Raw genomic sequence first — 27,235 nt, 5'->3', positions numbered from 1 at the left:
GGGCGGGTTTCAGATGATCCTGCCTCCTCTGATTGGCTCGCAGGGAGTCACCAGGCAAGGGACAGGGGATGAGGAGACTCCGCCTCCTTTTTGATGTCATCACTGATCAGCTGGACTGAAGGGAGCGTGACGTCGCTGTCGGGACGGAGAGGAACCGTCAGTCGCCTCCAGGATCCCAAAAATGGCTGCGGAGCTCGACGTCCGGAACCGGGACGGTTCTGTCGGTTCTGGATGGATCATATGTTTACTTCCCTTTCTGCTGGAGCCTCAGCAGGGGGCGCTGTTCGGTGGTACCATATGTTGATCAGCTGCTCTGATAATCAGCCAATCATCACTCAACTTTTAAATCAGATATTCTGAATCTTTAATTACTTCTGTAATTTTCAGACTTTTCTGCTTTTAAAAGAAATTGAAGGATATTTTTCTGAATCAATGAACTGCAGCTTTAAACTCAAAGATGGTTCAGGTATTTACTTCTTCACCTGAAGTTTAGTTTCTTTCTGTTATTAAATGTGATGATTCTGGTAACCGGACCCGGATTAAATCCTCTGTCAGCTCGAAGTGGGCGGGGCTTTAAGGGGACGGATCTCCAAGCCAAAACATGAGGAAGAAGATTTGAGTTTAAATCTGCAGCTCAGTCTGGTCTGTTCTGCTGTTTGTCTCTCCGCTGGATTATGGATATTAATGAAGCATCATCTGTTTTCTCTGACTTGTCCTGCTGCTGCTGCTGCTGCTGTTGCTGTTGATGCAGCTGTTGCTGCAGCTGCTGCAGCTGCTGTTGCTGCGTTTGGTTCAGGTACGACTGCAGGTGTGAAGGGGGCGGAGCCTAGGTGAAGGTGTGATGATGATGAAACTGATTGGTGTAAAAGTTTCTGGTTCCAGGAACCGAACCTGATCAGAACCTGATCAGAACCTGATCAGAACCTCTAGCAGCCAATTCTTTGCATTTTCAGCACTTTGATTTTGGAAAATGTTCAAATTTAAAATGTAATTAAAATTTTAAATGCCAAGCTATTCATATTTTTGAACGCATTAGCTAAACTTAAAAATGAAACTTTTATTTCACCACTGAACAATTTCTAATATCAGCCTGAAATTAATTAAGGTACAAAATAAGATATGAAATTAAAGAGGGAAGCATTTTTTTAGATTTATTTAAGCAGTTTTAAATAAAAACTCCTATTTTTAGGTGTTATTATGTTTAATTTTCTCTCTACTTGATTTCTTGAGATTATTGATTCTAGTTTCCTGGAGCTTCTTTGTGACCAGAACCCGACCGGTTCTGGTTCCTCCATGTAGCGCCTTGTTCACATCAGTTTTTACAATCAGTTCTGGTTCTGGTTCTGGTTCTGGTTGTTTGGGAGATTTATCCGACCTGTTTGGACTCATTCCTGGTTCTGAGGAATGAAGCGGCAACAGATGGATGATGTTCCCAGCTGTTGTTGTTGGGATGTTTGGAGCGTCACTCGCTGTCGGGGATCCAGATCCTGGAGGCGACGGTCGCGCCGCCACGGCAACATTACCAAAACACTTAGAGCAGGGTTACCATGACGACTACTGAGCTACAACCACGTCAGCATCCTCCAGTTTCCGGGAGGACGGACACTGGGAACTCTGGGAAAACTGGAGGCGGGACCCAGACGTCCTGCTCGGACACTTCCATGATGTCAAACGGTTGTAAATGTTGTTGGTGTGTCGTTAATAAAACACGCTGGGGATGAACGTCTGTCCTCAATGAGACAAAAACCTGCAAGTTTTACTTTATTGGTCTCAAAATACAAACTTTAATGAAATGTAAACAGAGAATAAACTGAAACAAAGCGTCAGGAACAAACTGCAGGTCAGAGGTCACCCCTGCCTGAAATGGCAAATATTCCAGCTTATTACCCTTAAAAATATTTTTACATTCTTTCAGCTTTGTTTAAAAATGTAATTATAGATTTCAGTTTCATTTACAGATTTATTCTAAAGACATTTTCATAAAATAATTTTAAGGATAAGCTTCCAAATAATTATTTAACACAACTTTCATCAGAATAAGATGAACTTTAGGATCAATCAATAATAATAGCGATATAGGACATCTCAACACACACACACACAGACAGACACACACACACACACACACACACACACACAGACACACACACTCACACACACTCTCACACACTCTCACACACACACAGACACACACACTCACACACACTCTCACACACACACTCACACACACAGACACACACACTCACAGACACTTGCAGGTTTATTCATTGGTTAAATGATACTTCCTGTGGGGCATTTATTTTTGCAGTACCAGCTCCCACAACAAGGGGTCGCCACTGAGGTAAAGGTCATTTTAATTCTTTAGCACATTTTCAGCAACAAGGCAACACAAAGTGCTTCACAGGAATAAAAAAGAAATACAGACGAAAGAAGAAAAAGTGTGTAATGTTGATCTAAAGTGCGTGAACTAGATGCTTCTGTTCTGAGATTGTAGATACGTATAAATAAGTATCTCTGGACTTTGTGAGTACGCTCTAAACTTGTAAAAGTTAATGAGTACTCCACAGTTTCTAAGTAATAATAAAAACTGAACTTTTTCTGGATTCTATGTTTGTTCTAATTCCTTTTCTTAGTTGCAGTAATAGGAGTCTGCAAAATAATCTAAGAATGAAGAAATATAATCTTGGTCTAAATCAGGGTGTCAACATCCAGTCCTGCAGGGTCGGCGTCCTGCAACCTCTAGCTGAGCCTCTGCTGCATCACCTGAATACAATAATGAGGTCATTAAGCCATTTCATTCCTGTGTTTTGTATCTGAGGTACATCTGCAGGACGGCGGCTTAAGGACTGGAGTTTGACACCCCTGCTCTAAATAGTGAGTACTCTACATTTTATTTAAAACAAAGGCTAAAGAGTTACTAATCTAATTCCTTTTCTGGGTTGAAAGTGAGTACTCCACAGTTTCTAAATAAAAAAGTGTCATGATGTGAGGTTGACGCGGTGGACCCTGGTTATGGTGAGAAAAGTGATGATTTAATGATGAATACAGCAGAAGGATGGAAACTCAGACTCTGGTAACAACTGGGCAACAGGAAACGACGCCACAGCAAAGACAACTTACGACAAGGGAACAAGAAACAGGTGGGAATAAAGACACAGGGAAGACAATCAGGAGAAACGAGGGACAGCTGTGGACACCTGAACACAGAAACCTAAATTAGTGGAAAAACCAAATGGTCACAGAAAGGGGAACAAAATAAAAAGAAGAAAGGACACAAGGCAACATTCAGACAAAACAAAGACGTGAGTGAAGGCATCAAAGGGCCATGAAACCACGCAGCAAAAACTCCCAGATGTTATCCAGGAATTATGTCATTGGGATCCCTGGGCTCCACAGCTGCATGGAGAACAGGAGGTGGGAAGGAGCCTCATGCTGCCTGTTCTTGTCCAGAAGATTTCATCCATTGGATTGAGAGACCGTATTTTTACACACAGCGGTATTTTTACCGCTCAGTTCAATAATTTGTCGATCCGGAGGATGTGCAAAGAAAGGCTCCAAAAACATAGAGAAAGACAAACCAGAGCAAGAGGAGCAGGAAGGGAAGAGCGTCTGATTTCACCAAGAACAGGAGGAAACACTTAAACACAGTTTTAGTTGCTGCCTCTCGGCCTGTTGAGCTGCTTTTTCCCCAAGGAAGCAGGACACACATTAGGAGATAATCCTCAGCGGCGAGGGATGCTGGACCCACCCGGAACCGGGGCTCATCTGTGTTGGGAGGGATCCCTGCACAAGTGGCGGAGCCAGAGGGGTGGCCGGGTGGCACTTCCCACCCCCAACAGACCCCTTGCCCCCCCTACTGCCACCCCACTGGAAATTGTAATTTTAAAATATAATACTTATGAGATCGGCAAAGATTTGCCAGGAAAACTGTAATTTCCGACTGTCCCTGAAGGCAGCCCGATGCCCGACGCTGTTCATTGGTTAAACTGACATAGTTCTGCTTGATCCAAAACACATCAACGGCTTTAGAGTTACACCGTCAGGAGTTTTGCAGGTATTTCCAACATTTTACCGCTCAGCAGTAACCGCTGTTTCCTTCCTAATGAGAGGCGGCTCTTGTCATACATTTCTAAAAAGAAACAAAATGGTTGTGTACCGCTGCGTAGTGCCTCGTTTATTATATTAGCCATGCTAGTGCTAATAGATCGTGTTTTAGACAGATTCTTTTAACATGTTTTAGTGACATGCTGCCCTCTAATGTTTTATATCTCCCAGCTCTTGCTTGAAATGTGCGGTAAGATATGAGAAAAACCATTAAGTTTTATAATGACTGAAATGTAAGTAGGCTATGTCATATGAAAGCTTTGAATTATAACCTAACTAGTTATATTAATTAATTTTAATGTATTTTTAATTTAGTATTATTTTAGTTAGCTACAGGAAACTAAAAACTATAGTTTAAATAATAGTTAAAATGTTGTCTCTGCCAAACAGTCATGGAGTCTAAATACCAGGCTGTCTTATTTTGTGTAGAGCCCAAATGAAGAGAAAAGGGAAGATCTTCCAGTTCTTCTTAAAGAGGCAAAAACCAGGACCAGACAGAACCCTGCAGCAGTGACCAGGACCAGACAGAACCCTGCAGCAGTGACCAGGACCAGACAGAACCTTGCAGCAGTGACCAGGACCATACAGAACCCTGCAGCAGTGACCAGGACCAGACAGAACCTTGCAGCAGTGACCCAGGACCAGACAGAACCTTGCAGCAGTGACCAGGACCAGACAGAACCCTGCAGCAGTGACCAGGACCAGACAGAACCCTGCAGCAGTGACCAGGACCAGACAGAACCCTGCAGCAGTGACCAGGACCAGACAGAACCCTGCAGCAGTGACCAGGACCAGACAGAACCCTGCAGCAGTGACCAGGACCAGACAGAACCCTGCAGCAGTGACCAGGACCAGACAGAACCCTGCAGCAGTGACCAGGACCAGACAGAACCCTGCAGCAGTGACCAGGACCAGACAGAACCCTGCAGCAGTGACCAGGACCAGACAGAACCCTGCAGCAGTGACCAGGACCAGACAGAACCCTGCAGCAGTGACCAGGACCAGACAGAACCCTGCAGCAGTGACCAGGACCAGACAGAACCCTGCAGCAGTGACCAGGACCAGACAGAACCCTGCAGCAGTGACCAGGACCAGACAGAACCCTGTAGCAGTGACCAGGACCAGACAGAACCCTGCAGCAGTGACCAGGACCAGACAGAACCATGCAGCAGTGACCAGGACCAGACAGAACCCTGTAGCAGTGACCAGGACCAGACAGAACCCTGCAGCAGTGACCAGGACCAGACAGAACCATGCAGCAGTGACCAGGACCAGACAGAACCATGCAGCAGTGACCAGGACCAGACAGAACCCTGCAGCACCGACCAACCTGGAGAATCCAGCCAGGACTCCAGGCCCAAGTGGATCACCAGCGGGTTAGAGGCTGATAGAGAGTTATTAAGTAGTAAAATCCAATAAGCCTAATTCTAAAGGTTAGCATGATGCTTTTTGCATTTTTATTGTGTCTGTTTATGCATTTCCAGTTAAGTTCCAGAGAGAGATGAGGGTGATACAGATTCAGATTCAGACTCTGGGGAGGAAGACAGTGAAGCAGAAGGAAATGGCACTGAACTGCCCCCACCCAGCACAACCTATTGCACACCAGAAGCACCAGTTTATTTATTAATTTATTTATTTTTGAGAATTTGTTTTTGGTCATATTCTGGGCTCTGAGTTTACATTTACATGTTCACTGGTCCATAGAGCCGTTTAACGTCTTGTTTGGTCATGGCAAATCTTCGTTAATAAACCATTTTAATTTGAGTGTGAGAGAAAATTTTGTTTCCTTTTGTTCATCATTTGTATATGGACCCTCTGATAAAGCCTTGCTCAGCCTTTGGCCACCGCTTGAAAAAAAGTCTAGCTCCGCCACTGCTCTGCACTCAGACCCCATCAGTAGGAAATGCATCACAGCCCTTAGAATGGATTTGTGTGGGAACTCGGTTCTTATTTTTCTTGGAATAGCCGTGTTTTTACGCCCAAAAAAAGCAATTTTTTAAGCAGAAACAGACTTGGATGTAAAGCTCATTGAAAAATGTTCTCTCTTTTGCTGCTGGAAATAAATTAAAATACTTTTAGACCAAAAAAGCTCAGGAGACTGTGAACCTTTTAAAGCAAATGTCTGAGACAGTTTTTGGAGCTACAATAACTTATTCTTTTTGTTGCATTAAAATGGTCCAGTTTTAATTGAATAAGAATTGAAAATGGTCCCTGAAATCCTTGAACTCAGTAACTTTGAGCCACATTGCAAAACTTTTGAACACAACTTCTTAAAGACTTTCAGGCAGTCTGGAATCAAATATGAAAAAAGAATTTCCTGTGAGATTTTCATTATGATGAAATAATTAAATAAGTTTATTTTAATGGACTGTAAGGTTTTTTCTTCTGAGATATTATAAAAATTGAGTTTCAAGGATTTGGTTTTAACTTTAATGGATCAACTCCATCAGGTTTGGAGCTTCAACGTTTCTTAACCTTCAGCGTTTCAACCTCAGGATCAGAAGAACAATCTGAACCGGCAGCATCTATGAAACTCTATGACACGTTATCAGAGATGCAGCGATCACCGCCACACACACTGACATGTTTTTGGGTTTTGTGGGAACTTTATGTTGACTTCCATTCATGTCCACAGTTTACCCCCAACCCGACCCATCACCAGGATTCACACATACACACACAAACTAAAGTCTTTCTGTCAGTCGACTGTCTCCTCAGATCCCCTCCTTTCCATCTCTACAGGATCATCATTTCCATCTGCAGAGGAAAGATGAGGAATGAGAAATAGCTGAATCCATTCTCTTCATTTATTTTATGTGAAGGTGAAGCAGTTGACAGCGAAGTGGATCTGCTGCGTCAATTTATTCCTGTAACAACGTGGGACACCTGCCGGGCTGCTGCAGCTCCTGCCGGGCCGCTGCAGCTCCTGCCGGGCCGCTGCAGCTCCTGCCGGGCCGCTGCAGCTCCTGCCGGGCCGCTGCAGCCTGCCGGGCCGCTGCAGCTCCTGCCGGGCTGCTGCAGCTCCTGCCGGGCCGCTGCAGCTCCTGCCGGGCCGCTGCAGCTCCTGCCGGGCCGCTGCAGCTCCTGCCGGGCCGCTGCAGCTCCTGCCGGGCCGCTGCAGCTCCTGCCGGGCCGCTGCAGCTCCTGCCGGGCCGCTGCAGCTCCTGCCGGGCCGCTGCAGCTCCTGCCGGGCCGCTGCAGCTCCTGCCGGGCCGCTGCAGCTCCTGCCGGGCATCAGAGCCAGTGAGTCTCTGAGAGTCTTTGGTGTCACAGATAAAATGATGCATGTTATTAAAACTCTTATATGAGACATTCTGATCTATGAGGAAATGCTGCCGGTTTAGTTTCCTCAGAAACAAACCCTTTAAAACAGGAAAGAATGACGAACTGAACTGTTTGATAACTGATGGATGATTGGATTGAAATGACTGATTTTTGTAAAGTGCCCTGAGACGACATGAGGACAAGACGACATGTGGACAAGATGACATGTGGACAAGACGACATGTGGACAAGACGACATGAGGACAAGACGACATGCGGACAAGACGACATGAGGACAAGACGACATGTGGACAAGACGACATGTGGACAAGACGACATGAGGACAAGACGACATGAGGACAAGACGACATGAGGACAAGACGACATGAGGACAAGACGACATGAGGACAAGACGACATGAGGACAAGACGACATGTGGACAAGACGACATGTGGACAAGACGACATGTGGACAAGCCGACATGTGGACAAGACGACATGCGGACAAGACGACATGCGGACAAGACGACATGTGGACAAGATGACATGAGGACAAGATGACATGCGGACAAGACGACATGCGGACAAGATGACATGTGGACAAGATGACATGTGGACAAGATGACATGCGGACAAGATGACATGAGGACAAGACGACATGCGGACAAGACGACATGCGGACAAGACGACATGCGGACAAGACGACATGTGGACAAGATGACATGTGGACAAGATGACATGCGGACAAGATGACATGAGGACAAGATGACATGTGGACAAGACGACATGTGGACAAGACGACATGCGGACAAGACGACATGCGGACAAGATGACATGTGGACAAGACGACATGTGGACAAGATGACATGAGGACAAGACGACATGCGGACAAGACGACATGTGGACAAGATGACATGTGGACAAGATGACATGCGGACAAGATGACATGAGGACAAGATGACATGTGGACAAGACGACATGAGGACAAGACGACATGTGGACAAGACGACATGCGGACAAGACGACATGCGGACAAGACGACATGCGGACAAGACGACATGTGGACAAGATGACATGCGGACAAGATGACATGAGGACAAGATGACATGTGGACAAGACGACATGTGGACAAGACGACATGCGGACAAGACGACATGCGGACAAGACGACATGTGGACAAGATGACATGAGGACAAGATGACATGTGGACAAGACGACATGCGGACAAGATGACATGAGGACAAGACGACATGCGGACAAGATGACATGTGGACAAGACGACATGCGGACAAGACGACATGCGGACAAGACGACATGCGGACAAGACGACATGTGGACAAGACGACATGCGGACAAGACGACATGTCTTAAGACATTTAAAATCTAACAGTCCATGGAGTCAGCCTTACCTTCTACAGAGCTTCTCTTATTGGCTGCCTGAGGTCCAGTTAGAGGTGTGAACATTTCTCCACACTGGAGACGGGGGGGGGGGTTTGGAGTTGACTCGTCCCAGTAAGCGATCATGCACTGTCTGCAGAACCAGTGTCTGCAGCTGGCCCAAACCGGATCCATCAGGAGGTTCTGACATGCAGCGCAGCAGGACGTGTCATCCACCTGTGATGGTCCGACCAGCAAACTCAAGGACAAAGGCATAAAAAAAATAACTATTTAATTTTTCAAAGAGTTAAAGATTTTTTTACAACAAATTTCAAAAAGAAATATAAGAAAAATGGGCCCAAAAAATAATCAACTAAAGCATACCAACTCAAACAAACTAACTGACTCTTCTCAATGAACACACAGGGGAATTTATATACAAAGGCTAGCCTACACACACACACACACACAAGGAGGGGTGGGGGAACAAACAAAACAACCAATACATAAACATAAATAAATTCAAATCACAACATTTTACTTTAACACAACTATAAAACAAAACAACCTAACACCATAAATATTATAACAATAGAGTGAGAGGAAGATGTCAATAGGGCGAGAGGAGGAGTCTTCCACATCAAATTCCCTGCTTCCCGCAGCCTGATGGTTGGTTCCAATTACTGGTTTGAGACAATCAACTCCTCCCAGCCAGTCCTTCAACTCAACCAAAAGCAAAATAATTAATATTCTAAATAAACCAAGCGTTTACTAAAATGTGTGCACCCAATGTAGTAAACAACTTAATACCAAAACCCACCAAAGAAAAAGTGATATAACCAATATAAATATTATCAATATAAAACATTAACTAAATACTAACACTAAAGAAAAGAACACTTAACACTGAGAAGATGGAGGAACCTCCACACACTCCCCCTCTTCTGGAAACTCCATGGGCCAGCGTGACAGGTAGTCGGCAGTCGTGTTCAGCTTCCCCGGGATGTGATGAACGTCAAACTGGAATGGTTGCATTGCCAGGTACCAGCGGGTGATATGGGGTGGTTCTCAGTCCCTGATTTGCTCTTCTCCACTGGACCCACAACATCCATGCCCAAACGGTCAAATGGTGTATTTATAATAGGAAGGGGTTGAAGAGGAGCTCTCGCTGCAAATCTGGTGGATGTTTTCTGACATTGAGGACAACTCCTGCAAAAGCTGGCAACATCTTTGTGTAATCCAGGCCAGTAGAAACACCGTTGGATTCGGGCTATGGTTTTATGTTTCCCCAGGTGGCCAGCCCAGGGAATTGCATGGCCCAAAATTAATACTGTTTTTCTGACCTTTCTGGGCAACACCAGTTGTTGTACATCTCCATGTCTCCTATAGAGGATGCCATTTTGCATATGAAATTCCTCTGCAGCTCCACCTGCTGCTTCAACCCTCTTAATAAGGTCAGTCAGACTTCCATCCTGGTGCTGCAGCTCACTAATATTATCAGGAATTTCAAAGTCTAACTGCACCTCAGGTTCAGGTAACACAGGAAGGGCTGTGGTATGTTTGAATTTTTCTCGCTTGCGCTGTGCACGAGACTTGCGTTTTTAGTTTGACCTTCTTCAATCTCAGCCCCAAAAAATGGCAAGGCTCTTAGACTGGACTCATCTTCCCCAAAAGTCTTTGCTTGGGATCGTGTCAATACAACATTACACATTTTAAAACCATTCACTAGGTCAGGGAGAATTGGAAGATCATTTCCCAAGACAACAGGAAAGGGTAATGCATCCATAACACCCACCTTTAACAGGTAAACATGTCCTTGCACTCTCATGTAAATATCTGCTGTTGGATATTGTTTTTCATCCCCATGGACACAGCAGATGGGTATGGTTTCAGAGGTGCAAATAATATGCGGTGGGACATACCTGCGGTGTACCAATGTCTGGGTGCTTCCTGTGTCAATCAGGGCTTTGACCTTTTGCCCCTCTATCCCCACTGTTGTCTCCATCAGTGGCTGGTTTTGTCTGTTCAAAACATGGTTCTCTCTGGGAACAAAACACATCTGAGAGAGGTTTGCAGGATTTTGAGGACACATAGGCTTTGTGTGGCCCTCCTGGCCACATAGATAGCAGATGGGTTTTTTCAAAGTTTTTGTTTGACCGGGGGAAAAACCTTTTTCTTTTCCAAACTGCTTACTCACATTTTCAGTTCGACTGGAGTTACCTGAAGTTGGAGTAAACTCCCTTTTTGCAGTTCTAAAAGCCCACGGTTGAGTCTTCCTACGGGCGGCCACAAAGGCATCCGCGAGGGAAACTGCCTCGGCTGCATTTTTGGGGTTTCGTTCCTTAATCCAAACTTGGAGTTCTGGGGACAACATTCGGAAATACTGTTCAAGAATTATGACGTCATTTATCTCTTCAATAGTCTTACCTCGGGGTTGAACCCATTTGCCATACAGTTCTTTAAGTCTCACATAAAGTTCCTTGGGAGACTCATTCGGTTCCACATGAAGAGAACGGAACCTCTGACGATAAGTCTCGCTGTTAATTTCATATTTCTGTAAAATAGCAGCTTTAACATTATCATAGTTCATCGATTCCTCCATATCCATATGTACATATGCACTCCTGGCTTTACCAGTCAATAGTGGAATCAATTGAAATGGCCAGTCACTTTTTGGCCATCTGCAAACACATGCTATCCTCTCAAAAGTTATGAGGAAATGCTCAATATCATCCTCCTCACTTAGCTTTTGCAGTTTTGGTTCTTTATAGAAATGTGTAGAAATTGAATCACCTGATTTAACAGCCGACAGAGCAGGTTCTGGAAGTGAACTATCCACATCAGGCTTCAATCCAACAGATGAGGAGGCGTGGTCTTGCACAATAGGCCTCAGGCCTGCAGAAGACTGGGCCTGAAACTCCTCTTGAAATAAACTGAACTGGTGTTGGAGAGCCTTAAACCTGTAATCCTGACGTGACATTTCTTGCTCCCACTGTGCCTCTCGATCTTTTTGCTGCCCAATGTAGGCCTGCAGGATTCCTGCCAAGTCAGATATGGTTGGCTCTTTCCCTTCTTCATCCACTTCCTCCTCTTCACAAACTGCACCACACCCTTCATGCTCTGTTTGCGCTTCTTTGTCTGATGGAGCTGCCTTGGTTTTACCACCTCCACCTCTGGCTCCTCTCATGGTTTAGGGTTTTTTTTAGTTTCCAAAAAAAAAAGAAAAAAATTAAGAAATATACCTTTGTCCTTAACTGGAGGATCCCACTTCTGACACCAACTGTGATGGTCCGACCAGCAAACTCAAGGACAAAGGCATAAAAAAAATAACTATTTAATTTTTCAAAGAGTTAAAGATTTTTTTACAACAAATTTCAAAAAGAAATATAAGAAAAATGGGCCCAAAAAATAATCAACTAAAGCATACCAACTCAAACAAACTAACTGACTCTTCTCAATGAACACAGGGGAATTTATATACAAAGGCTAGCCTACACACACACACACACACACAAGGAGGGGTGGGGGAACAAACAAAAACAACCAATACATAAACATAAATAAATTCAAATCACAACATTTTACTTTAACACAACTATAAAACAAAACAACCTAACACCATAAATATTATAACAATAGAGTGAGAGGAAGATGTCAATAGGGCGAGAGGAGGAATCTTCCACATCTAATTTCCTGCTTCCCGCAGCCTGATGGTTGGTTCCAATTACTGGTTTGAGACAATCAACTCCTCCCAGCCAGTCCTTCAACTCAACCAAAAGCAAAATAATTAATATTCTAAATAAACCAAGCGTTTACTAAAATGTGTGCACCCAATCTAGTAAACAACTTAATACCAAAACCCACCAAAGAAAAAGTGATATAACCAATATAAATATTATCAATATAAAACATTAACTAAATACTAACACTAAAGAAAAGAACACTTAACACTGAGAAGATGGAGGAACCTCCACACACCTGAGGAACATGGCTGCTGCTTTTCCCTCTGAACACACAGAGCAAAACGACAATGAAACCCAGTAAATAGTAACAGTAGTCGACTCTTAGTCTACTTTACAGAAAAATTACACACACAAAAACTGGAACATGACAAAACTTGGTTTCAAGCAATAAAATATGATCACAGATCTCAGTACTATTGAAATGTATGAATGCAATGTTTAACTGGAAGTACAGTACAGATATTGTCTCTGAGCTGGATTAGACCAGTTAGAGAACGAAACACCCCAAACGCCTCATGTTATTCTAAACTCTGTCTTTTAGAAATGGTGAATAACTTTAGTACTGAAGCTCATGTGTGTCAATGATGAAGAAATGAAGATGAAATATCTCCAGCTTGGTTTACAGCAGAAAGTTTCTCACTTGGTGTCTGAAGGTTGTTGGAGAAATTGTGATATAATTAATCAAATATTTGTTATTCTCATTGATCTTTATAATGTATCTTTATTTTATATTTTCCTTTAAGTTAATCTCATTATAGGATTAAGAATGTTTCTGTTTTGTTGCTGGATTGCTGTAAAACTGTTACTGTGAAGATTGACTACTTATTCTGTTTGATGTGTCCAGAACGAGATTATCATGTACAAGATAATTGTGTTGCATAGAAGGAGTGACAAACACAATACACATTCTCAAGGTACTGTCTTTGCATCTCCTGAGGTTACAGTTTGTTTGTTGTCTCTCTGGTCGTAAAGTTCAGTTCCTGAGACTTTGGGTTGTATGTAAACGACCCATTCTTCCTGTCAGGCTGGATGTCGCCATCTGAGGTGACAGAATCATCGCTTCAAAGATAAAAGAAACGCAGATCGATCCCAGGGGCATTGTATTCTCCTGGTCTTTGTATTTGTATCTAACACTTAGTTAGGAAATGAGAACTAGCACTGTAGCTGTGTGATGAATTATTTACCCAACGCCTTTTAGAGCTACAGTGTCCTTGTGTAACCAGGGTGACCTCAGGAAATAAAAGGCGTTGAGAACAGAGACGTACTCAGAGTGTGTTGGAGATTGTAACTGATGTACGTCTCTGGGGCACTCTCCTCGCGAGGTAGTGTTTTACTAATGTTAGGGGTTTAAACCTGACAAAGGTCCAGACTGAATGTTGGAATCGTCTCTCTGCGCTGAAGACCCGGTTCTGTTCTCCTGTCCCTTACAAAGACTCATCTTCAGTCAGTCCAGATTGGAACCAAAACAGACGACAATGTGGAAAACAACAAATATGACAAACAGATTTTATGTCCTTCTCTACAGCTTACAGGTTCATGAATGAGTCAGCGGCGAGGAACTACCCGACTTTACTCTTCCTGCTTCCTGCATCCCACATGAGATGAACTCTGGACTGTTTCCACCTTGTAAAGGAGGCATTAAAGATAAAATATATCAAAACAGTAATAAACAATGTCTGGCTCTGACAGATCAGATTGAATGAAACAGCAGGACATGAGAGTTTATTTAATAACCTGTCATACAAGGATAATAAAAGACCAAAATCCGGTGTCACATCAAATATTATGCCAGTGTTTGTTTTATCTCAGCAGTCAGAGGTCATGGCAGGATGTTGATCTGATTGTAAAATTGGATCTGAGGAAAAGAAGAAAAGAGCTGCAGACTTCACATTTGGATTCAGTTTTAGCAGAAATTAAAATGATCACTGAGATCAATACTTAGTTCAAAGAAAACCAGACACATGGGTTCATGTATGTGAGCAACTTACTTTCTGTAATGCTGAAAAATGCTTTTAAACACATAAATCACCTAAACATGAACATGTTTATCTAAGGCTCACCTGGCGTCCCAGTGAAAAAGGACGCCCTTTTGAACGGGAAATAATTTGTGAATTAATTCTTTCAGTGCCATGAAAATGGCTAATATTTAATCTAGGTGAGATTTATTAATTTATTTCTGAGCAACAGATGCACTGAAAACAATATGGCCACCAGAGTACAGACACCTCTTCAGAAACAATAAACTCAACACTTCTGGCTGGGATTACACTGCCTTGCAATCCAAAATGTGTGTGTTCTATTCTTGTCACATGTTGATGTGCCAATGGGCAAGGCACTTAATCCCAAGTTGCCAATAGATCAGCACATCAAAGTATGAATGTAAGCGTGATTAGATCTTTCAGAATCCTTCAATCTGAGTGGATGATTATTGACCCAAACTCCATAAAAAAAACAACAAGATGGAAACATTATCACAAGAATTTATTTTGGAATTGTAGCAACTAAAACTTTCCAGAACCCTGGATGGATGGATGAATGATGGATGGATGGATGGATGAATGATGGATGGATGATGGATGGATGATTGATGGATGGATGATGGATGGATGAATGATGGATGGATGAATGATGGATGGATGATGGATGGATGATGGATGGATGAATGATGGATGGATGGATGAATGATGGATGGATGGATGGATGATGGATGGATGAATGATGGATGGATGATGGATGGATGGATGATGGATGAATGATGGATGGATGATGGATGGATGAATGATGGATGATGGATGGATGAATGATGGATGGATGGATGATGGATGGATGATGGATTGATGAATGATGGATGGATGGATGATGGATGGATGGATGATGGATGGATGATGGATGGATGGATGATGGATGAATGATGGATGGATGATGGATGGATGAATGATGGATGATGGATGGATGAATGATGGATGGATGGATGATGGATGGATGATGGATGGATGAATGATGGATGGATGATGGATGGATGAATGATGGATGGATGATGGATGGATGGATGATGGATGAATGATGGATGGATGATGGATGGATGAATGATGGATGGATGAATGATGGATGGATGGATGATGGATGGATGGATGGATGATGGATGGATGGATGATGGATGGATGGATGGAACCTCCTGATAGTTGCAGTGAAGTCCAGTCAAAGTCTGCTTTCATCCAGGCCATCAAAGATGAAGAGAAGTTTCCAGACAGCAGTTTCTCTGCTGGGAGTTTCTGGTGTTGGATGAAAAACCTGGAGCAGCGAGAAAAGACTGCGCTGCTGATCTCTGATCAAGTTAATGTCCCAGAATGACAATGAGAGCTGAGCCATCAATTATATGTAGCCATCTTGAACATGTTCTCTCTGTCTTAGCTGGAAAAGCTAAAACTGTTGAAACTTTTAACTAGATGAACTAAAATCTTTCACATCTTGAAATTAATGTCAAGAACAAAACTTATTTCTCATTTTTATTCCCTGTTTTAAATCAAAACAAGCTCAGAGCAGATAAAGTAAAACTGCAGCATCAACAGAAACAGTTTATCATTAGGAAACAGATTAAAACCAGGCTGAGTAAAAACACACTCCTTCGTTTCTGCGCAAAGCTTCAACACGCACAAAAACTCCTGAAGGCACACTGGTGGGAAACATGTTTACTACAAAACCATCCATCCATCCATCCATCCATCATCATCATCCATCACCATCCATCCATCATCCATCATCCATCCATCCATCCATCATCCATCCATCATCCATCCATCATCCATCCATCCATCCATCCATCCATCCATCCCATCCATCCATCATCCATCCATCATCCATCCATCATCCATCATCCATCCATCCATCATCCACATCCATCCATCCATCCATCCATCCATCCATCATCCATCCATCCATCATCCATCCATCCATCATCCATCCATCCATCATCCATCCATCATCCATCCATCCATCCATCATCCATCCATCCACATCCATCCATCCATCATCCATCCATCCATCATCCATCCATCATCCATCCATCATCCATCCATCATCCATCCATCCATCCCATCCATCCATCATCCATCCATCCATCATCCATCCATCCATCCATCCATCATCCATCCATCATCCATCCATCCATCATCCATCCATCATCCATCCATCATCCATCCATCCATCCATCCATCCATCCATCATCCATCCATCATCCATCCATCCATCCATCCATCCATCATCCATCCATCCATCCATCCATCCATCCATCATCATCCATCCATCCATCATCCATCCATCATCCATCCATCCATCCATCCATCCATCCATCCATCCATCCATCATCCATCCATCCATCATCCATCCATCCATCATCCATCCATCATCCATCCATCATCCATCCATCATTCATCCATCCATCCATCATCCATCATCCATCCATCCATCCATCCATCATCCATCCATCATCCCATCATCCATCATCCATCCATCATCCATCCATCCATCCATCCATCATCATCCATCCATCCATCCATCCATCCATCCATCATCCATCCATCCATCATCATCCATCCATCATCCATCCATCATCCATCCATCCATCCATCATCCATCCATCCATCCATCCATCCATCCATCCATCCATCCATCCATCCATCCATCCATCATCCATCCATCATCCATCCATCATCCATCCATCCATCCATCATCCATCCATCATCCATCCATCATCCATCATCCATCCATCATCCATCCATCCATCATCCATCTATCCATCCATCTATCCATCCATCCATCCATCATCCATCCATCATCCATCCATCATCCATCCATCCATCCATCCATCCATCCATCCATCCATCATCCATCCATCATCCATCCATCATCCATCCATTCATCCTTCCATCCATCCATCCATCCATCCATCCATCCATCCATCCATCCATCCATCATCCATCCATCCATCCATCCATCCATCCATCCATCCATCCATCATCCATCCATCCATCCATCCATCCATCCATCCATCCATCCATCCATCCATCCATCCATCCATCATCCATCCATCCATCCATCCATCCATCCATCATCCATCCATCATCCATCCATCCATCCATCATCCATCCATCCATCCATCCATCATCCATCCATCCATCATCCATCCATCATCCATCCATCCATCCATCATCCATCCATCCATCCATCCATCCATCCATCCATCCATCCATCCATCATCCATCCATCCATCATCCATCCATCATCCATCCATCATCCATCCATCATTCATCCATCCATCATTCATCCATCCATCATCCATCCATCATCCATCATCCATCCATCCATCATCCATCTATCCATCCATCCATCCATCATCCATCCATCATCCATCCATCCATCCATCCATCCATCCATCCATCCATCCATCCATCCATCCATCCATCCATCCCATCATCCATCCATCATCCATCCATCATCCATCCATTCATCCTTCCATCCATCCATCCATCCATCCATCCATCCATCCATCCATCCATCCATCATCCATCCATCCATCATCCATCCATCATCCATCCATCCATCCATCCATCCATCCATCCATCCATCCATCCATCCATCCATCCATCCATCCATCATCCATCCATCCATCCATCCATCCATCCATCATCCATCCATCCATCCATCCATCCATCCATCATCCATCCATCCATCCATCCATCCATCCATCCATCCATCCATCCATCCATCGTCCATCCATCCATCCATCCTTCCATCCATCATCCATCCATCCATCCATCCATCATCCATCCATCCATCCATCCATCCATCCATCATCCATCATCCATCCATCTGCTCCACCTCAGAGCTGCTAAAGCCACAAAAACATGAACGAAGCCTCAAAAAACTGCTGATCTTCATCTCTTCAGGACTTCATCTGGAATCAGCTGTAAGAGACAGAAGAAGAATTCATTCAGATAGGAATTGTTGTTATTTGAGGAGCAGAAACTTAAAGACCTAAAAGCTATTTATTTATTTATTGAGTTATTGATTTAAGAATGCTCTCCCTAATAAATTGGCTTATCCTGTTAAAACCTCTGACCCCCAGGTCTTTGCATGTTCCTTTAAAACAAACTTTGTGTTAACCTGCATGTAAGTTGAGGTCTGTTATGTCAGCCTCTGTTTTGGGCCCAGTTCACCAACAACAGGAGCGATAGCATCTGATAAAAATATAAAAACAACATGGAGGCAGAAATTGAGTCATTATTAGACTGAGGGCAGCCAGACTAGTTTATTTAGCTACATTTTTACATTTAGCTAAATATCATAGCTGAGGGGCTCAAGCAGGCCTGGCAGATCAAAAAACTCAAAGGGCATCCAGGACAAAATGGGCAGGAGCAAAAAAAAGCTCCGTTTGCTTATCAGTGTTTATTAAGCATTTTACAGAAATCCAACTTTATAACATTTAACTAATACACTGACAGAAAACATTTTCTCCTAAAATCTTTTTGAATGAGAAATATTAACAGAAATAAAGTGATAATTTCAGAAAAAATGTAATCACTTTAGTCAGAAAGTCGGATTGGAATAAAAACCTGATTGAGAAAAATTTATGTCATTTTTGGATTCAGCAATGCAAAATAGTCCAAATCCAGATAAAAAACATAAATGACTTCCAAAAAATATTTTTTATAACTTGATGTAATCTGCTGATAAATGAACCGTCTGTTCCTATTTTTCACCTGCATGACCTTCTCAGGGGGGGCTGAGAAGGTCTATTACCAATCGATCGGTAATGATGAACCAATCGATCAGTTCATCATTACCTTCTGATCAGTCACATCATTTCCTGTGCACACAGCTGCAGTCACTTTGACCCAAATGCCAAAATAAAACTTTTAAAAAACTCCAACAAGTGATAACTTGTGAAAGTTATCACTTTCTTATACTTGTGATAAGAAAGTTATCACAAGTATGTTTGTTTAAGTGTAGCAGCTGAAATTGGCCAGCAGGAGGCAGTCTGCACCAACAGAAAAACTTCAACTATCTGCTGCATGTCTTTGGGGACGCCCAGACAGGAGCTGCAGGTCGGAGGTCAAACTGCTCCAAATATTACAGTTCAGCTTTCAGTCAGTAGGAGGATCCAAACTGCACTTTAATCTGAGATTCTGTACAACAAGATCATGAGGCTGGTGGGTTCTTCCTGAAGTTCTGGTTCTGGTCCCACCAGCAGGATGCCTTTCTGTCACCTTCATGCAAACATTTGGCTCCATGAGCTCCGTCTATGTCTGCTTGAAGCAACTGAGCTTTAGGCATCAGGGGGCGGAGCTACCGGGCCATCAGGAGGCGGGGCTACTGGGGCACCAGGGGGCGGGGCTACCGAGGCACCAGGGGGCGGAGCTACGGGTCATCAGGGGGCGGAGCTACTGGGCCATCAGGGGGCGGGGCTACTGGGCCATCAGGGGGCGGGGCTACCGGGGCATCAAAGAAAGGGGTTACAGGGTCAGCAGAAGCATCACCTTACCATGTCCTCCTAACAGTCTTTGCTCTACAGACAGGTGAGGTCAGAGGTCAGCTCTACCCTAGAAAGATAAAGGTTCAGTCCGTCAGAAAATGTAGCTGGTTTTGACTCTGAAAGGAAACTGGTGAGGAAATCCTGGAGAATCCAAATGAACAAACCAATGTCAGGATCTCAGTTGAGTCTGCAGTTTAAATCTGAATCTCTGGTTTTCTGTCTGATCTGCCTCTGAAACTCAGTCTGAACTACAGAACCAGGTTTCCTCCTGCAGAGGAAATCAGATCCAATCTAAGAGCAGCTGATCCGATCATCTTCCCACAGACTCAGAGTTTTCCTGATCAATCCAGAACATTCCCAACTGAACATTGAATATTTGCAGATGCATAGAGAAGCCGCAGGAAACTGAACAGACATGGAGGAGACAGGATGGCATGCTGGGAGTTTATACTGATAGGGTCAGGGGTCAAACTCACCTCTGCTCCTCCATCAGCGCCTCCAACTTGCTGGATTCAATTTGAGCTGCAGCTGCATCAACATCTGGGACAAAAGAAGAAGAAGGTCAGAGCAGCTCAATGATCAGCCAATCAGATCACAGGTCAGAAGCAGCTTGGATCTGATTGGTTCAAGCTGCTCTTCCTGCATTTCAGCCTCAAACCTTTTTCAGACAAATGAAGCTCAGCTGAGGAACGAGACCGAGGGACATCAGGAAGAACTGGAGCAAAGAGACTGGAAGAGAGGAAGACATGTCCTCCCCGTCTCTCCTCCCTGTCTGTCCTCCCCGTCTCTCCTCCCTGTCTCTCCTCCCCGTCTCTCCTCCCTGTCTGTCCTCCCCGTCTCTCCTCCCTGTCTGTCCTCCCCGTCTCTCCTCCCTGTCTGTCCTCCCTGTCTCTCCTCCCTGTCTGTCCTCCCCGTCTCTCCTCCCTGTCTGTCCTCCCCGTCTCTCCTCCCTGTCTGTCCTCCCCGTCTCTCCTCCCTGTCTGTCCCTGCGGCTCATTCTGCTGCTCCTCAGCGTCTGCAGCTTCTAGATAAGCCTGTCAGCAGATGTTTGCTGCAGTTAAAGCTGCATCGCGTCGCTCAGGCGGTTCCTGAGTGGAGCGTCTCCTCTCAGACTGAATGTCCTCTCAGTGTCCGGACGTCGTGTTCCTGAGTGAGCTTCTGTCTTGAATAAACAACATCAAAATTATCTCCGCCCACAATGATCACCTGGATCCATGTTTTCCTCTCTAGAAGCCTGAAGGCACTTATTAAAGATTCAAACCTAAACATGTTTTCTGCATCGACAGTGAAGGCGCTGAATCAATGGAAATTCTGTCAGTATGAGTTTTAAGTTCATTTAGATGTGAAGTTATTTAAATATTTATTTCAACACTGGACCCACCATTAGTGTAAATTTAGTTGTGATGCTAATTAGATCCATGAGCTTCTTAAGGAATGAAGATTATTTTAATAATGCTGCTTTTCCTAAAACTGAGTGAAAATAAATAGTTTTGAATGAACGTCACAACTAAATTTTGAAAAAACTTCTTTGCTGCAAAGTTTTATTTAATATAAAATCAGTTCAAATTAAATCACACTGTTTTATATTTTCAGTTGAACATTAAAATTTTCTTCACTTTTCCAGGAGCCTTCAGCTCCTGTTTTACAATAAAATATTTTATTAGGCTGTGTACCTACCTACTTATGTAAATAATTATTTATCAATCAATATTTATATATTATTCTTTGTAATGTGAAATAATCCTATATTTCAAAGTTATCAAAATACATGCACAGACTTTTCCATTTCCAGTTTCCAGGTGTCACTAAAAAGCCTCAAATTACCCAAATTAGAAATAACTTGTAGAATTTGGTCACATGTTGTCTATTCTGATATGCAGAAAACAAGTAATGCCAAATATTTGTTTTTACTGCAGAATTTAGCTCAGAGTTATGATTATTTACGGTCCATTGCTCACTTCCATGAGGAAGGCGCAGTTCATCCTCCGACCACTAGATGGAACCACAGCCATTCTGACTGTCCTTAATATGACAGGAAGACGCAGCAGTAGTCATACATTTATGTCCCTCCCTGGTGCATGACTGTTTCTTTTTAATCTCATAAAAAATGAGGCTCAGAACCTCTGAAAAATGTTTAGCTCCTAAAGTTCTGACCTGTTTTATTTGGACCAGTACAGGGAGCCGAGGACAGAGCCCTGAGGTCCACACCCCGAAACGCCTCTTACCGTTCAGAGAGTTATCCTCTGGTTCCGGTTCCTCTGGCACGAGCCCTTTGGGTTCAGAGACATTTTCAGCTGCTGGTTCTGGTCCAGACTCATCCACCTTCTCAAATTCTGGTTCAGTCTCTGGCTGTTGGACCACTTCAGGTTTTGGTTCTGGATCAGAAACCTTAACTGGTTCTGGAGATGCAGATGATTCTGGTTCTGGTACAACAGATGAGTCCACTAGAGTCTTTGTGACCGTCACTGGTTCTGGTTCTGGTACAGATTCTACAACTTTTAATGTTTCAAGGACCCGTTTCTGAGCTGCTGTTAGTTCTGGGGAAAGTTTTCCCAAATTCTGCTTGACTGGTTCTGGTTCTTTAGCTGGTTCTGGTTCTACAGCTGGTTCTGGTTCTTTAGCTGGTTCTGGTTCTTTAGCTGGTTCTGGTTCTTTAGCTGGTTCTGGTTCTACAGCTGGTTCTGTCACAGGTACTGAAACTTCTAATGGTTCTGGAAAAGGTACTTGAGATGGTGCTTGTTTGATGACTGGTTCTGGTAGCTTCACTGGTTCTGGTACCGTCACCGGTTCTGGAGCGGGTTCTGGTGCCACCTGGAATGAAGGACAGTTAGCAGACAGTTAGCATTGGACACAGTGGCAGCTGCTTCATATTAGTGGTTTGCTTTATCGCCTGAAATAGAGCGGGTTCTGACAGATCCGGACCCGTTTGGACTCGTGTTTGGATATCAGCCACTTCCAGAACCAAAATATGTAGCTGGAAGCACCTGGATTTGGATCAAGTATTGGACCATGTAGACGCTCAGCACCGTAATGACAGGAGTCCCAGCAGGGAGCCAAGAGGAACCCCAGATTCTGAACTCAGGTTCTGACCGGTAACGGACCTCAGACAGAACTGCTCTATTGTTACAGGCAGAACTTAAAAATTCAAAACTGATTTATTTTGTTGTAAAATGCGACCCGGTCAGAACCCGGTCCGGTTCTGACCTCAGAACGTCTCTGAGGATCATCTGTTGCTCCTCCAACTAAAACCGTCTCCTTTCATCGGACACGTTCAAACACACGTCTTCTGTTCAGAACCGGACCTCTCTGCTCCGTCGGATCGCTCCAGCTGTCGGCGTCCTTCAGGAAGTGCCGAGTCGGAGCGTTTTGGAATCTGAGCCGCCGATCCGATTTCCAGCTCAGAGCAGCAAGCAGAACTTCAGTTGAACAGTAAATCTTCCTGGTCCAGTTTTAGACTGGATCCAGACCTGGGATGGGTTCGGCCCCCCAGACTGGGCCGGTCCAGATGGGTCCAGATGGAACCGGGAGGGAAGTGGTGGGTTTAAGTCACCTGGGTGCGTTAGCAGCCGTCTGCTGCTCTAATCCCAGAAACCATCTGTCTGAGTCTCTGCCAGAACCAGCCTCCGTTCATGACCTTTGACCCTTAGTCTGCTAACTGAGGCCTGTGGAGTTTGAGATGTTTTCCTTTCTGCAGGCTGACGGACTGCAGACGGTTGGACCTGTCATTGCTGATGTCTTTCTGCCCTGCCGTTGTGCTGCAGATCATCTGGTTCCTGTTTTACCGTTAAATTTGTGGAACCAGATTCTGACAATGAGCCAGAGATCAGGAGCCAGAGATCAGGAGCCAGAGATCAGGAGCCAGAGATCAGGAGCCAGAGATCAGGAGCCAGAGATCAGGAGCCAGAGATCAGGAGCCAGAGATCAGGAGGCTGATCTCTGGCTCAACGCATCGTCTCTGTTCTCAGCCGACCGCCTGACTTCCCAACAATTCAGCACCAGCTAAGGTCAGGCTTGGGGTCAAGCTCGGGGTTAGACTCAGGGTCAGGGTCAGACTCAGGGTCAGACTCGGGGTCAGGCTCGGGGTCAGCCACTGTGGAGAGCTGGTGAGCGTCCAGCAGCTGAGGACCCGTTGGCTGGCAGGTCGGAACCGGAACCAGCTCCGAGGAAATACCATGAGAGAGGATTAAACCGACACGACTGCTGCTGAAACATGCTAACCTTAAAGCTTTGAGAAAACAACTGAAAAAATTACTGCTTTAGAATTTATCTAGAAAAATCACCTCAGGAGAAGCTAAGAGCGCTAAACGCTTTCAAAGTTAGCAGAAATGGCCAAAAGCTAAGCTATCAGAGCATTAGCAGAGGAGCACCTTCCAATAGAAATCAGCAAGTCTCTCTGTTTGGGTCTGAAGAGTTTGACTCTCCCAACAGAACCTCAGAACTTGCAGGAGGAAACAGAGGCGTTATGAGGAGGAGCTGCTGCCAACGTTTCCTCCAGAAGTCCAACATGTTGGTCGGAGCGGCAGGAGAGGAACCTTCTGGCTCCAGGGAGGGTAAAAACACGCTGCTGATGCCATCTGGTCGACCCGCTGCTTTATCTGCAACCACCTTATTTAGGCTGCAGAGGCCCGAGGCGGAGCCTGCAACCAGGTTGCAGCAACGCAGCAACACAGCAACCCTGCAGCAGAGAGGGCCGTAAATCTGACCGGGAATCTGGAGCCGCCCGGAAAACAGCAGCGCATTTCCCACAGAACCACCGACCCGACAGAACCTGCTGTTGGCCTCAGTTCTCTGAAGTGTTTGGACCTGACCTGGTTCTGGTTCTGGGAGCTGCATTCAAGCCAAAAATCAGAACAGCTGAGCTGAGAGAACAACCCGCCTGTGTTCCTGCTGCACAAACAGCCTTTATGGAGCTTCTGTAAGTGGATCTGCAGCTGCTGCAAGTTTCACAGCAGAGACGTCGGCCCAGAGGGGGGCAGGGCGGCCGGGGACCCTGGGGGGCCCTGGGGGCCCAGGGACCCTGGGGGGCCCTGGGGGCCCAGGAACCCTGGGGGGCCCGGCACCCTGGACCCGGGGCCTCTGACAGATGAGATCATACCAGGGGAACCAGAACCGTTACTGTTCACCTCCAACATAAGTTTAAATTCGAAAATGACCAACATCCATATCAGCCCAGACTTCCCTCTCCTCCTACCTGCAGACATATTTATGAATTAAAGCTGCAGATTAATAACTAGAACTTCTGCAGTGTCAGAGGAAATAATCATATATATTTCCTTTATTTAAGCAGGTAAACCCGTTAAGATCTGGACCTCATTTTCTAGAGGGAGTTGAAAATGAGAAAATCAGCAGCAGATTAAAATTGTTTAAAGTTTTAATAGATCCCATAGTGTTTTAATCAGATCAATAAATACATCAAAGATCGATCATAAATCTGACCTTCACTTTGAGCTCCGGGGAGTCCCGCTTCTTCTCTGCTGGTTCTGGTCCCGCGGAGAGCAGCGGTTCTCCCGGCGGTCTAGACGGAGCAACATCGTCTCCGTGTCCGACTTTGGGCTTGTTGGTCCCGGCCGAGCAGGAGGCGGTTCTGTCGGGCTTCCGGCGGAGCAGCGATGAAGCCAAATAAACCGCGACCACCGTGAACAGGACGGCGGGCAGCAGCACGGCCGGGTCCAGGTCCATGATGGTTCCGAAGAGTGGCGGGTGTCGACCAGGCGGGAGTAGGCGCGCTCTGAGCAGAACCAGCCCGGAGGTTCGGCCCGACCGCGACAGCTGACGGGACGCTTCAAAATAAGAGTCCGAAATAAACAAGCCTCAATATAAGTGCCAGAAATAAACAGGCTTCAAAATAAGAGCTAGAAATAAACAGGCTTCAAAATAAGAGCTAGAAATAAACAGGTTTCAAAATAAGAGCTCGAAATAAACAAGTTTCAAAATAAGAGTCAGAAATAAACAGGCTTCACAATAAGAGCCAGAAATAAACAACCTTCAAAATAAGAGCTAGAAATAAACAGGCTTCAAAATAAGAGCTAGAAATAAACAGGCTTCAAAATAAGAGCCTGAAATAAACAAGCTTCAAAATAAGAGCCAGAAATAAACAAGCTTCAAAATAAGTGCCAGAAATAAACAGGCTTCAAAATAAGAGCTGGAAATAAACAGGCTTCAAAATAAGAGCTAGAAATAAACAGGCTTCAAAATAAGAGCCAGAAATAAACAAGCTTCAAAATAAGAGCCAGAAATAAACAAGCTTCAAAATAAGAGCCAGAAATAAACAAGCTTCAAAATAAGTGCCAGAAATAAACAGGCTTCAAAATAAGAGCTAGAAATAAACAGGCTTCAAAATAAGAGCTCGAAATAAACAAGCTTCAAAATAAGAGCCAAAAATAAACAAGCTTCAAAATAAGAGCCAGAAATAAACAAGCTTCAAAATAAGAGCCAAAAATAAACAAGCTTCAAAATAAGAGCCAGAAATAAACAAGCTTCAAAATAAGAGCCAAAAATAAACAAGCTTCAAAATAAGAGCCAGAAATAAACAGGCTTCAAAATAAGAGCCAAAAATAAACAAGCTTCAAAATAAGAGCCAGAAATAAACAGGTTTCAAAATAAGAGCTCGAAATAAACAAGCTTCAAAATAAGAGCTCAAAATAAACAAGCTTCAAAATAAGAGCCAGAAATAAACAAGCTTCAAAATAAGAGCCAAAAATAAACAAGCTTCAAAATAAGAGCCAGAAATAAACAGGCTTCAAAATAAGAGCCAAAAATAAACAAGCTTCAAAATAAGAGCCAGAAATAAACAGGTTTCAAAATAAGAGCTAGAAATAAACAGGCTTCAAAATAAGAGCTCGAAATAAACAAGCTTCAAAATAAGAGCCAGAAATAAACAAGCTTTAAAATAAGAGCCAAAAATAAACAAGCTTCAAAATAAGAGCCAGAAATAAACAGGTTTCAAAATAAGAGCTCGAAATAAACAGGTTTCAAAATAAGAGCTCGAAATAAACAAGTTTCAAAATAAGAGTCAGAAATAAACAGGCTTCACAATAAGAGCCAGAAATAAACAACCTTCAAAATAAGAGCCAGAAATAAACAGGCTTCAAAATAAGAGCTCGAAATAAATAACCTTCAAAATAAGAGCCAGAAATAAACAGGCTTCAAAATAAGAGCCAGAAATAAACAGGCTTCAAAATAAGAGCCAGAAATAAATAGGCTTCAAAATAAGAGAA

The 27,235-nt window shown here is 44.0% G+C and overlaps 3 protein-coding genes across 3 annotated transcripts in view; 1 reads left to right on the top strand and 2 right to left on the bottom strand.

Moving 5' to 3' along the window:
- The window catches only part of socs7 (suppressor of cytokine signaling 7), a 16,495-nt gene extending 14,747 nt beyond the window's left edge, over window positions 1-1,748 (top strand). The window contains 1 exon segment of the mRNA XM_055051836.1: window positions 1-1,748. This exon segment is cut by the window's left edge and continues 106 nt beyond it. The gene's annotated coding sequence lies outside the window, so the exon portion shown is untranslated.
- Window positions 1,749-9,644: 7,896 nt separating this feature from the next.
- On the bottom strand, window positions 9,645-12,084 carry LOC129373795 (uncharacterized). The gene is made up of 3 exons (XM_055051881.1): window positions 11,538-12,084; window positions 10,333-11,105; window positions 9,645-9,764 (listed from the first exon to the last, which is right to left on the bottom strand). Exons 1-3 carry the CDS (start codon window positions 11,929-11,931, stop codon window positions 9,645-9,647), a joined length of 1,287 nt encoding a protein of 428 aa, XP_054907856.1. The 5' UTR covers window positions 11,932-12,084.
- Window positions 12,085-18,328: 6,244 nt separating this feature from the next.
- si:ch73-366l1.5 (FILIA-N KH-like domain-containing protein) lies at window positions 18,329-25,821 on the bottom strand. The gene is made up of 4 exons (XM_055051867.1): window positions 25,455-25,821; window positions 22,244-22,829; window positions 20,495-20,558; window positions 18,329-18,450 (listed from the first exon to the last, which is right to left on the bottom strand). Exons 1-4 carry the CDS (start codon window positions 25,695-25,697, stop codon window positions 18,447-18,449), a joined length of 897 nt encoding a protein of 298 aa, XP_054907842.1. The 5' UTR covers window positions 25,698-25,821; the 3' UTR covers window positions 18,329-18,446.
- Between the last annotated feature and the right edge of the window lie 1,414 nt (window positions 25,822-27,235).

The sequence above is a fragment of the Poeciliopsis prolifica genome, unplaced genomic scaffold (assembly GCF_027474105.1).
Source record: "Poeciliopsis prolifica strain line A6 unplaced genomic scaffold, Auburn_PproV2 SCAFFOLD034, whole genome shotgun sequence".
In the NCBI taxonomy this organism is placed as follows: domain Eukaryota; kingdom Metazoa; phylum Chordata; class Actinopteri; order Cyprinodontiformes; family Poeciliidae; genus Poeciliopsis; species Poeciliopsis prolifica.
The sequence above is the reverse complement of the archived record's forward strand: the minus strand, read 5'-3'. Positions and strand labels throughout refer to the sequence as shown.

Coding starts and splice junctions, on each gene's coding strand:
- si:ch73-366l1.5 (XM_055051867.1), bottom strand. CDS start 25,697: ATGGACCTGGACCCGGCCGTGCTGCTGCCCGCCGTCCTGTTCACGGTG. Junction 22,830..25,454: donor CCCCGGAGCTCAAAGTGAAG/GTCAGATTTATG, acceptor CCTTCATTCCAG/GTGGCACCAGAACCCGCTCC. Junction 20,559..22,243: donor AGAGGATAACTCTCTGAACG/GTAAGAGGCGTT, acceptor CTTTTGTCCCAG/ATGTTGATGCAGCTGCAGCT.
- LOC129373795 (XM_055051881.1), bottom strand. CDS start 11,931: ATGAGAGGAGCCAGAGGTGGAGGTGGTAAAACCAAGGCAGCTCCATCA. Junction 11,106..11,537: donor TCTGTCGGCTGTTAAATCAG/GTGATTCAATTT, acceptor TGTTGTCCCCAG/AACTCCAAGTTTGGATTAAG. Junction 9,765..10,332: donor AAACTAAAAACGCAAGTCTC/GTGCACAGCGCA, acceptor CAACCATTCCAG/TTTGACGTTCATCACATCCC.